We start from the raw sequence: 12,167 nt of genomic DNA, 5'->3' as shown, positions 1-12,167 counted from the left end.
AATGCAAATTGGTGGTGGTGGTGGTGTGTGTGTGTGTGTATAATCTGAGGACTAAAATCAACAACAGCAGATGCCAACTATATTTGCTGGGTTAGTTTCTGTTCCAGACATGGGGCAAGTAAGTAAACATGGCCAATCTGGGCTCCTGTTTCTGTTTCCGTCGGAATTCTTCAGCATCCCTTCTCCTGCCCTGTGTTAATTAAGATGGGAGTGTGTAATTGGCTAAGAATTCTTCCAGAGAAGCCTCCCTAAAATGAGGCGTTGCACAGGTATCGCCCTCCAGCTCCCAGCATTTAGGAATATTCAAAGAAGAGACTCACCTGGGAACGGCCAAATTTGGGGTGAGTTTCTCTCCCTGCTCTACAGATTAAACCCACTTGGAAAACGAACGGTTCACCCATTGCAAACCGCTTCCTGAAACCTACGTTTATAAACTGTGAGATTCCCAATTCTGAGGTACCTACAGAGCTAGTGAAGGGGCTGGAAATGAGGCCCCACAAACCCGCTAGGTGGCGTCTGGCAACCTGGATTTCCTTCGTTCTCTTTGAAGCGAAATGGGTATAAACAATCAACACAGGTGGCTGTTGTGATGATGACTGGGAGAGAATGCCTACAACGTGATTTTAGGACTTTAGAGAAAGCACCTACATTAGCTTAAAAACACGCTAGAGGGAGACAGAGCGCTGTGGCATCGCCATTCCTCTTATATTTGGCGTTTATCATTTTCTGACTGTTGAAAGGGCCTCACATTCACAACCCCAAAGCTGCATGCTCCAAAGTGAAGGAAAGAGAAGGCCTTAAGGTCTGTCAGAGAGACCCTCCTTGTGATAGGAAAGACAGTGACATAAGACAAGGCCTTCTCAGTGCCTGCCCCCCTCCCCTTATGGAACTCCCCACGCCCCACCAGAATGAGATATGACAAACCTCCACATGAGCTTTATTTATTTGTTGAGGCCTTTGTAGCCTGATTATCCTGATGCTGATTAGGGTTTAAGGTTCCATGTCGTGTTTTTATATAAAGGATGTATGATTTCATTCCAGTTTTTTATTTTAAATTTAATATTACAGTTTAATTTAATACTACACCTGTAGACAGCCCTGTATAGGGACGTTTATTGCTTGATGTTTTACTATGATTTTAATATTTTGTTGGAAGCCACCCAGAGTGGCAGGGAAAACCCAGTCAGAAGGGCAGCATATAAATTATATAATAATAATAATAATAATAATAATAATAATAATAATAATAAGCAGCAGCTGTGTTGTAAGCAGCCTGGTGCTCTGATCCAGAGGAAATGCTGGGTCTAAGAGATACAAAATTAATCACTTAAGTGGGTTGGATCCCACATAGGCCTGCTGAAATTAACATGAAACACGGCTAATGGAGGCCCATTAACCTCAATGGGCCTAATGGCCTGGCATAAAATGAGTTGGGTACAATCCAGTTCAATAAAAGAGCTGTGCAACAACAGCCCTGCCAGGGAGGCCAGCTGTGTCATCTCCCGTTCTGCAGGCTACATTTGTGTGAGGGGAGAAGGCAGAACACCTCCACTCACGTGCGGCCAACTTTAGACTGACCGTAGAGTTGGACGGGGCTCCGAGGGTCATCTAATCCAACCCCCTTTAATGCAGGCATCGCAGCCGAAATCCCTTATCCTCACCTCGGAGCATCTGCTTGATCTCCCTGCTGGCCTGGGTGGCCGTGAACTGGTTGACAATGTCCAGCGCCGTCTGGCTGTAGGTGTTTCGGATGTGAGCGTTGATTCCGCTCTGCGAAAACAGACAGGGGTGGGGTGGGGAATAGGGTGGGCTGCCTGAGACAAGGAAAATGGAGATCTGGGATCGTGGCGAGGCTAGTGAGTGCAAGGAAGAGCCTGAAGATGCCATCCAGGGAGGGCACCGGCTCTCTGGAGCTCAGGGAACCTTCACCAAGCTCTGCACCTTGGCACAAGAGAGGGGCTGCCCCCCAAGTTCTGTGCCCTCCCTCTCCCCGCCATTCCTGTAAGCGGACCAGGGCAGGGTGCTTACATCCAGGAGGAGGCGCACGACCTCCGTCTTGCCACATAAGGCCGCCTCATGCAACGCAGTGCCTGCCTTCGTCTGCCGGTTGATGTCGATCCCAGACTGGAGCAGGAGTCTGCAGGAGGAAAGAGGGCAAAACAACAACAACTAAGCCCCCAAACCCCTGGCACATGCTCCCGGGTTCAAGGGCGCCTGCCAAATGGGCAGAAATCCAACAGGTGCCACTGCAGAGGCCTGGAAATGGAGCTACAGAGACAAGGAGCCCCCAGACAGAGAGAAGACAAAAAAAAAAAAAAAGGTCTGTAAACTTTCAACCGCTGCAAATCCCACACAAATAATGTATTTCATTCTGCTTTCTGGGGTTTCGAAGGAGCCATGGCTACTTGAGTCTTCAAACCCATTTCCCAGAAGCAGCACTGAAGACCTTTTTTTAATTTCAGGGGGAAAGAAATAAGCGGCGCACTTGCTCATTAAACCCATGGGCATTTGCTTTGGCCAAACGTTTGCCCCAGCTTGGCTTTCCTATGCACAAAGTATCAGTGCCTTACATCAGGAGGAGGAAGAAGAGGCACCCTTGACTCACAAGGGTTTCCATGCACACTTTGGATGTGTGAGCCTAACACACTAAAAATGGGGAGAAGGGGTGGGGTGGTCCTGCTAGATAAGGTGAGGTGGCCTAGCAAGACCATCTGATGCCAGGGTAGATGGGAGCAGATGGCTGGGGCTGAAGGGAGCTGTAGTCCCAAAAAGCTAGAGGGCATCAGGTTGAGGATAGCTGAGCTAGGCGATCTCACTTAGCCCCTCCTGGATTCAAAACCACTCCATCAATCAAGACTCTAGCCCTGATGAAACCTCAGTTGAGGCTCAATTCTCTGCTCCTCCCCAGGCAAGGTCTCTGAATACTGCTTGCCCCTGGAGGAAGACCCTCACATTTGCTGAGCTATTAAGTGGCTGTTTCCTGTCCACTAAACTCTTGGGCCCCGCAAGACTACCCCATTAATAACTCCCAGGACAGGAAATGACTTGGTGGGGGGGGGGGAGAGATGCTTACAATTAATGCTTTGCCTGCAGCTCCTGCCGCCCTCTGGCTTTGACTTCTCCTTTCTGAAGCCTTCCAGGCCCTTCTCTACCTTACAAGGCTGATGCGAGGACAAGCGAGATAGCAGATGCAGAACATTTTGACAGTTGCCCATAATAGGCCAGGGATGAACCTTTCTGGCTCTCATGGGTAATAAATACTCTGAGAAGCTCAAAATCCAGGCATCCCACACAGAGGAAGAACCCAGGGGGCAAAAGCAAAGGAGGCTGTAATATGGAACATGCTGGGGTTCAACCCACCCCAATGGGGTCCCTTCAACATGCCAGGGAAGACAAGAAGCCCTATATAACGTATTGCACAGTGGGGGCCTGCACTACCCCAATAGGGACATCCCACCCCATCCATCATTCCATCAGGCTATAGGAGAGGGGAGAAACTGGTCTGAGACTTCTCCATCCGCTGAAAGGCCACCACTCTTTGGCTCATCCTCTCCCAACCCAGCTGGTCATTGCAAGGACTTCAGGACAATGACCAGTTTGAGCAGCTTCCTCCCTCCCAATTCCATACACATTGTGGGTTTTTTTAAGACCCTGGGCTTGCTGGCAGGAAGAGTCCTATCATGGATATAAACAATGGTGGAAGTTGAATAAGAACCTAAGAAGAGCCTTCTGGATCAGACCAATGGCCCATCTAGTCCAGCATCTCATGCTGGAGTCACAGATGCCCCATGGGAATCTGAACCCGAGAGCCCTCTCCCCTCCTGCAGTTTCCAGCAACTGGTTTTCAGAAGCATCTCTCCCTCTGACTGCAGAGGCAGAACAGAGCCAAGCTGGCTAGCAGCCATAGAGACCCCTCTCTTCCATGAATTTGTCCAATCCTCTTTTGAAGCCACCCAAGTTGGTGGCCATCACTGCCCCTTGTGGCAGCAAGTTCCATAGTTTAACTATGTGCTATGTTCTTTTATCTGTCCTGAATCATCATCTTTTTTTTTCCAGCTTAAGAGCAGGATTACAGATGCTTTAAAAAAATTTAATGCAGTAATCCCTCATCTTACACAGGGGTTTGGTTCCAAGGGTTATGCATATATACGAAAATTGTGTCTGCCTAGGACTCTTGGAGCCATGCCACTGCTAGCAAGTGGGGAGGGGGGGAGAGCACCCCCAGAGCAAATGGGCCTTGCCCAGCAAACAAGGCAGAGAACTTAAAAGCAGTTTCCATGCCATGTAACCCAAGCAGACCTGGTGCAATGCTCCCTGCCTTGCTTGAGGGGCGAGGTCAACTCAGCCTGTCAGCTCTCGAAGGCCAGGGATGCTCGCGTGAGAACTCATGGGAACTCAAATTATCATGAGCGAGATCTCACAAGAACATCCCAGAGCCAGTGCATGGAAAGGGCCTTGCTAAGCAAGCAAGACTTAAAAGCCCTTTTCGCATTGGTTAACCCCAAGCGGAACTGGCACAATAATAGCTTTTGCTTGGAACTTGACTTGTGCAATTTCTCCCCCCCCCCCAAAAAAAAATTTTTTTATTGATTTTCCACATTTATCACAAAGAAAGCATAACAAAACACACAACAAAGAAAAACACAATACACTACAATAAACTAAACTAAACACGAAAGAAAATTATTACTTCAACTACCTAAATCTCTTTACATTGGTGACTGACTTCCTCGAATCCCCTCTAACTGAATTTCATTATGTCACCTGTGTAACAGTTCTCCAAATTCATATTTCTCATAATATTAACTCCTTTCATTTACTAACCTCTTCACCTTTATTAATATTCATTGACTTGTGCAATTTCAACCAGCCCACCTCCAACTTGATGTGCTTGAAATCATGCAAGTCAAACGCATCTAAGATGAGGTGTTGCTGAGAAATACAGAGAAATAAATAAAAGTGGGGCAATTTGTCTGTGAACAGAGCGCTAACCCTCCTAACTATTGTGGGAGGAGGAGGAGGAAGAGCAAAAATTTGGTTCCCCACCCCCCCCAAAAGCATTTTAAGAACAATGATCTCTAGAAACACAGTCCTGCTCTTCCTCAACCTTGCACCCTCCAGATGGTTTGGACTACAAATCCCCACCCAGCTGGTCCACTTTGGACTACAAGTCCCATCAGCATGCTGGTTGGGGGCTGATGGGAGTTGTAGTCCCAAACATCGGAAAGGCAGCAAGTTGAGGAAGGCTGCACCACCCCTTCAGGAGCCTCATCCCGGGCTCATTCAAGTGGAAACACAGCACGGAAATCTCACAAATGATCCTAAGCGCTGCGGGAGAGGCCTCCAGAGGCCAAGATTAGCAGCTGCTATCCTGCTGAGATACAAGCCCCAGATTAGCGCAGCAGAGGCTGCAGACAATTTGCTAAGTGAGTTGCGTGCCAGCGGGGTGCGCAGGGCGGCTCCCTTCCTAACACACTGGAGCACACCAGAGATGAAAGGTGAACCCGGCAGTCTTGGGATTTGCAATTTCAGCCACTAATGCATCAGGAGCGGAGGGGGGGTAGGGATAATCCTATGCCACAGGAAAGCCGGCCGGCCAGTCAGATCGCCAGTGCTGATGCCAAGACAGAGATGCAGGCACCTAGACCTTGAAAAGCCTGGAGAGCAGATCCTGGCTGGACGCCCAGGAGATCTGTCAAATATCTGAAAGCTGACTGGCACCTTGGCGGTTCTGCAGGCACTTCGAAACGGAGGCTGAAATCTCCCCACGACAAACACTTAATGTTTTATAGCCATATTTTGTGCGCTGTGCCAATGCCATTCTTCTTCTACCCTTCCCCAGACGCCAGGCAGAAGGGGGCATACCTGATGATGTCAATGTGGCCGTTCTTGGCCGCCAGGTGCAGGGGGCTGGTCCCATTGGGGTCGGTGATGTCTCCTGGCTTGGGCTCCAGGAGGGCGGCACACATGTTGCTGCTCAACAGCAGCTGCACTACCTGGAAGGGCAAAAGAGATGATGATGATGATGATGATGATGATGATGATTTTTTATACCCCGCCCATCTGGCCGGGTTTCCCCAGCCACTCTGGGCAGCTTCCAACAGAACACTAAAGTACAATAACCTATTAAACATTAAAAGCTTCCCTACACAGGGCTGCCTTCAGATGTCTTCTAAAAGTTTGGTAGTTATTTTTCTCTTTAACATCTGGTGGGAGGGCATTCCACAGGGCGGGAGCGACTACCAAGAAGGCCCTCTGCCTGGTTCCCTGTAACTTGGCTTCTCACAGCGAGGGAACCGCCAGAAGGCCCTCAGCACTGGACCTCAGTTAACGGGCAGAACGATGGGGGTGGAGACGCTCCTTCAGGTATACTAGGCTGAGGCCGTTTAGGGCTTTAAAGGTCAGCACCAACACTTTGAATTGTGCTCGGAAACATACTGGGAGCCAGTGTAGGTCTTTCAAGACCAGTGTTATATGGTCTTGGTGGCCGCTCCCAGTCACCAGTCTAGCTGCTGCATTCTGGATTAGTTGTAGTTTCCAGGTCATCTTCAAAGGTAGCCCCACATAGAGCACATTGCAGTAGTCCAAGGGAGAGATAACTAGGTGGCTGGAGGAGAAGCAGCATGAGGGACAACGGAAGCCACCTGATTCCAAGCCAGATTCCAAGCCAGAGCTCAAGATTGACTGCAAAGGACCAGCAGCAATGGCTTGCCAGGATTTCAGGCAAGGAGTCTCACTCAATTCTCTCCAGAGATGCCAGAACTGAACCCGGGACCTTCTGCACACACAAAGCAGGTGCTCTATTACTATGGCCCTTTTCATAAAAAAAAGCAAGGTTCTAGTCCTCAGCGTTCTGAATGAGGGCTGCACTACATGGTGACAAAGGAAGGTGCCTCATACCAAGTCAGACCACTAGCCCATCTAGATCAGTATTCTTGACACCAGGGTTTCCCAACCTTGGGTCTCCAGCTGTTTCTGGACTACAACTCCCATCATCCCTAGCTTGCAGGACTAGTGGTCAGGGATGATGGGAATTGTAGTCCAAAATCAGCTGGAGACCTAAAGTTGGCAAAGCCTGGTCTACACTGACTGGCAGCGGTTCTCCAAGGTTTTCGGCAGTGGTCTTCCCCAGCCCCACCTGGAGAAGCCACTGGGGGTTGAAGCTGGGACTTCCTGGTGTGTTCTCTCCCACTGAGCCTACAGGAAGAGGGCAGGAAGTCAACCTCCTGCTTCTCCCAGGGAAGCATTTGGTTACACACCCCACCTCACCTCAAGTGCTCACCCCCAATTCCTGCCGCCGCAGCCGGTTGACTTACCCCAACCCTTCCGAACTCGCAGGCCAGGTCGAGCGGGGTCTTGCCCGAAATGTCCAGGATGCAGGGGTTGGACTGGTGCTGGAGGAGCATCTCTGACTGCGGGATGGAGAGAGCGAAAAAGAGGCAGGCACAACAAAATGCAGACGCTGAGTGGAGTCATGGGCCAAAATCCACCAGATAGAGGATTCGATCTCTCAGCCCACTGTCTGCATTGCTGGAGTGTCCTGGGTAGGGGGTGGGGAGCTGCTTCCCAGGGGTTTCTTCCCACACCACTCCAGCAGGAGGGAGAGTCCAAATAGGAGAGGCAAATAACATTTGGTGTGTTCAGGCCTTCACCTGAACACTTATGCGCCAAGCCCAATAAGGGAGCAGAGGGGCAGGCATAAGGGAACAGGGGTTTGGATTTGGATTTGATATCCCGCTTTATCCCGCAAAGGAGTCTCAAAGCGACTCCCGCAAAGGAGTCTCAAAGCGGCTAACATTCTCCTTTTCCCTTCCTCCCCCACAACAAACACTCTGTGAGGTGAGTGGGGCTGAGAGACTTCAGAGAAGTGTGACTGGCCCAAGGTCACCCAGCAGCTGCATGTGGAGGAGCAGGGAAGCGAACCCAGTTCACCAGATTACGAGTCCACCGCTCTTAACCACTATACCACACTGGCTGTGGTGTAGGGCACATGTGGTGTAGGGGTAGGGCACATGTAAGCCCCACCTCCATCAATGCCATGCACTCCCCACCAGACCCCAATGTTGCCCAGGATCTGCAGGGACGGTTTGCTTACGGATTTTATGGGCCCTTTGCAAGTCAAAGACAAGTCAAATTCTCTATGCCATTGGGCAAGTAAAATTCTCTTCCCACCCCCAGAGAGCTGGAACAAGATGCATCTCTCATGGCATGGCGGAGATGAGAGAGAAAATTGGTTTTGTTTGCACCTCAATGAAAAACAACCTCATTTGCGCTTCTCGAACCAATATACCAACTGAAACAGGGTCAGCCTTCGAAATTGGCTCTCCTCTGAATTTCTCCAGACAAACAAAGCGTGCAGAAATGCATATATTGGGGGGAAACGAGCAAAAAAAAAAGTCATCTTACTTAAAATAATATACAGAACTGCACTGCAGTCAATGGAAAATTTGCTTGCAAAAGATATCTATCAGCCAAAAATGCATGCAAAAATGTGTTTATCGGGAGGATTTCACATTGAAGCGCTGAGAATTTGAGACTGACAGATTCATCTATCGGCAGGACCCCCTTCCCCACCCCTTTTGCCCCTTACCACATCATAGTGGCCGTGCTGGGCTGCCAGGTGCAAAGGGATCTGCCCTTCATCCGACTGAACATTCACAGAAGAGCCAGCCTTCAGCACCAGCTTCATGGGGTCCTTCTTACCCTGCCAGGCAGCATAGTGCAAGGGGCGCATCCCTGTACCACATCCAGGAGGGGGTGGGGCGAGAGAGAGAGATTATCAATGCTAGCATTGAAACCATCTTTCATTTCTGGGGGCATAACTCAATCCAAAAGAACTGGGAAAACTTCTCAAGGCACAGGGAGAACATTGGAAGTGTCCAACAGCCACCTCAAACAAACCACAGTATCGGAATATGGGAAACTGTGGTTTGCCCAAACCACATGTAGTTAATATACTAGGACATGGTGGGATCCACTTGCAACTTGATGACACACTGGTTGAATTATATTTGCTGGGCTTGTTCCAGCTGCCTCCAAAGAAGGGTTCTTAATAATAAAAACGCATTAAGGTCATAGTGTAGATGGGCACAAATCTGACCTCAAAGCTGGCAACAGCCACAAGCCCATGGGGGTACTCCAAAGCTGACCTTAAGGTGGCCATAAAGGAATAGAGGAACAGAGTGGGGGCACCAGTGAAAAACAGCTGAATTGCAATTCATCAAGAGGCTGATTGCATTTGTTAACTAGTTTACCGATGCCAGGGTGCCTGTGGTATCATTACCTGGTTTGTGTGGAGGTGTAACATAACCATTATCACTATCTCTACTTTTCTGCTTTGTCTTTCCTCCTGCCCTCACTGTTTACAATCCCTCGCACACCTCAAATCATGATCTATGCAATATTGCATGCTTCTGATGGAGTGGAATGCAGCCCAAAAAGTCTTAGGCCATAGTACATACACATGTCCCGCCCCACCGGCCGTCATTAAGGTTGTTTTCTTTGCAAGAGACTAACAGCTTCTCCTCTAGAAATTGGACACATGGCATGAAAAAAGACCATAGGACCTCCTTCAGCACCTTGTGAGACCTGCCTCTTTCTCTCTCTCTCTCTTTGTTCTCTGCTGTAGTACAGCTCAGTTCCTCAATTCCAGAACCCACCATGACCAAAGCAAAGCCCCGCCCACTCAATCAAAGCCCCGCCCACCTTTCCCCAAATCCCACCCCCAGGTGCTCTCTGCATTCCTTCTAGGAGTCTCTCTCCTGTGCTTGCCTTTGTTATCCTTGATATCCACAGCAGCCTGAGCCTCCAGCAGCAGGGAGATGAGTTCTGTGTTGCCATTGAGGGCCGCATGGTGCAGGGCAGAGAATCTGCAAGGAAAGGGGGCAAAGCAGAGATGTCAAGTGCCAGAGAGACTTCCCACCACGACCACCACCTCCTCTTGCCCTGCCCAACTCCCCAGCTCTCAGTTCACACCAATGCAGAAAGCAGCAGCCCCACAAAAAGGTAACCCTTGCTAAATTTGGCCCTGCTTCAGATTTTCAGGCCAGCTCAGAGCTCCCAGAGCTCTCTCCCCTTTCCTTAGATCAGCAGGAGATGCACTGCCCAGGTACAGCTGGCACAAAAGCAGGTCAAGGCTTTCTCTGCCGCAAACCCCAACTCTAACGGAAGGACCTCCCCAGGATCCTTTCTAGCTCTCACACTCTATGCGACAGGGTGAGCTCCTGTTGCTCGGTCCCTGCTCCTGCCAACCTAGCAGTTGAAAGCACGTCAAAGTGCAAGTAGATAAATAGGTACCACTCCGTCGGGAAGGTAAACGGCATTTCCGTGCGCTGCTCTGGTTCGCCAGAAATGGCTTAGTCATGCCAGCCACATGACCCGGAAGCTGTACGCCGGCTCCCTCAGCCAATAAAGCGAGATGAGCGCTGCAACCCCAGAGTCGTCCGTGACTGGACCTAACGGTCAGGGGTCCCTTTACCTTTACCCAGGTAGAATGATAGAACGGTAGACTTGAAAGGCACCACAAGAGTCATCTAGTCCAGCCCCTGCAATGCAGGAATCTTTTGCCCAATGTGGGGCTGAAACCCAGGACCCTGAGATTAAGTCTCACAATCTACCAATTTAGCTATCCCAGGACATACAGCTGTCCTGTTCTCCCTGGGCTCCTGAAGAAGCAGGCAACTGGCCAGGAGTAACCTCAAGGGAGCAGCAACCAAAACAGTATCCCGGGCTGGTCCAGGCTCAGAGTCCAAGCAAGAGAAGTCTGATTCAGTAGAAGCCAGTTTCTGATGTTTCTGTGTCATGGTGTCCCAAGCATCTGCACAGATTTTAAGGTCATCATTTTTTAACTGGCTTTAGTGTTCGTTGGTTGCATCCTACCCTGGCCTCTGCTGGTGAAGAGCAGGTAATAAATTTAATTATCATCATCACCACCAGTCCTTCCTTGCTATCCCAGCCTCTGGAGGCAGATGCTGACCTTCCAAGAGAGGCCTGCCAAGACCCGGGTGTCTATCTTGGCGCCAGTGAAATACTTTCCCCGCTGACCGGCACACACTTAAAAATTATCTATGTGTTTTTAGCTTAATTTTTCAGATCCTGGATTAAACCAGATTTGGTACTGCTCTACAACTTTGCCTCTCGCTGCTACTTCCAGATTATTATCGTTTTACTGCTTTTAAACAATGGGTAGCTGCTCCAAGAACCTTTTGGGGCTAAAGAGGAAGACAGAAAACCTTAAAAAATAAATTAAAGAATTAAATGACCGATGGGTTTTTTGGACAGAGAGGCAGAGATGAGGATTACGGGCTGGATGTGTGCACGTAAGTCATATCTCGATCCCAGGATATTTGGGGAAGACGCATGCAGCTTTCCAAACATTTCCATAAAAGCACAGACCCAAACTCTGCAGATGTAAACCAGAGCAGAGTTGTTATAGCTGCTAAGGAATGCCCCAATTTAGCACAGGGTTCGTGGGGTCTGCTTGGCATTGTAGTGATTCCACACATACACACAAAGAGAGAGAGCAATGGGACTCAGCAAATCTGTCTCTCCCGCTCTTTCCAGGAAAGCTGCCCAGAAGCCTGGATTTCAGCGTTCCCTGGGATTTGTGCATCTGGGGGCCATGGGGAGGACGTGAGAAACGCACTTGGGCGCTTCCGAAATGCTTCCAGCAGAGAGGCTGTTCCTGTTATTTTTCTTCCTTAGATCACTCCACAAGTAAAGCAAAAATATCCCTCTCCACTGAGCCATTTCGGTTTGTTTTTCTGCGTTTTTATGTTGTGAACCGCCCTGAGACCTACGGGTACAGGTGGTTATACAAATTTGTTAAATAACCAAATAAAATAAAAGTGGGGAGAGAGGAAAAGCAACAACCGTATACTTTGCCTTGAGCTCTTTGGAGGAAAAGGTGGGGTATGAAATGCAACCGTTAACGAATATTCTGCAACGCCACAGTGGTGGCACCAGTTCAGCTGGCACATTGAGATACAACGCAACGAGGTATTCTCTCTCTCCCTTCCTCTCTCAGACACACACGTGGCTCCTTGCTTGGGCGGCCTCTGGTCTCTGTGAGACCGCTCAGGATACTGACCAAAGAGACCTATTCTCTCCCCTGCCTGCACAGGGCCAGAAAAGGCTGTGTGCTGAGCACCCATCCCTTGCCTGAAGCC

General features: G+C 49.5%; 1 protein-coding gene across 5 annotated transcripts in view; it reads right to left on the bottom strand.

Annotated features, from left to right (window-relative positions):
* Positions 1-12,167, bottom strand: part of CASKIN1 (CASK interacting protein 1) — a 114,916-nt gene that overhangs the window by 25,525 nt on the left and 77,224 nt on the right. For 4 of the 5 annotated variants that reach the window (XM_082199321.1, XM_082199322.1, XM_082199323.1 and 1 more), the window contains exons 3-8: positions 9,772-9,869; positions 8,591-8,736; positions 7,317-7,412; positions 5,866-5,996; positions 2,029-2,137; positions 1,662-1,770 (exon numbers count right to left, since the gene is read on the bottom strand). In XM_082199321.1, coding sequence (XP_082055447.1) covers positions 1,662-1,770; positions 2,029-2,137; positions 5,866-5,996; positions 7,317-7,412; positions 8,591-8,736; positions 9,772-9,869 — 689 coding nt within the window. Of the gene's footprint in view, positions 1-1,661; positions 1,771-2,028; positions 2,138-5,865; positions 5,997-7,316; positions 7,413-8,590; positions 8,737-9,771; positions 9,870-12,167 lie in introns of those variants that run through there. The other variant, XM_082199325.1, reaches the window with a different exon arrangement.

This window comes from Podarcis vaucheri (genome assembly GCF_965113315.1).
Source record: "Podarcis vaucheri genome assembly, chromosome: 14".
NCBI classification, from domain to species: Eukaryota; Metazoa; Chordata; class Lepidosauria; order Squamata; family Lacertidae; genus Podarcis; species Podarcis vaucheri.
Note: the sequence above shows the minus strand (reverse complement) of the source record. Positions and strands in the feature narration are given on the sequence as shown.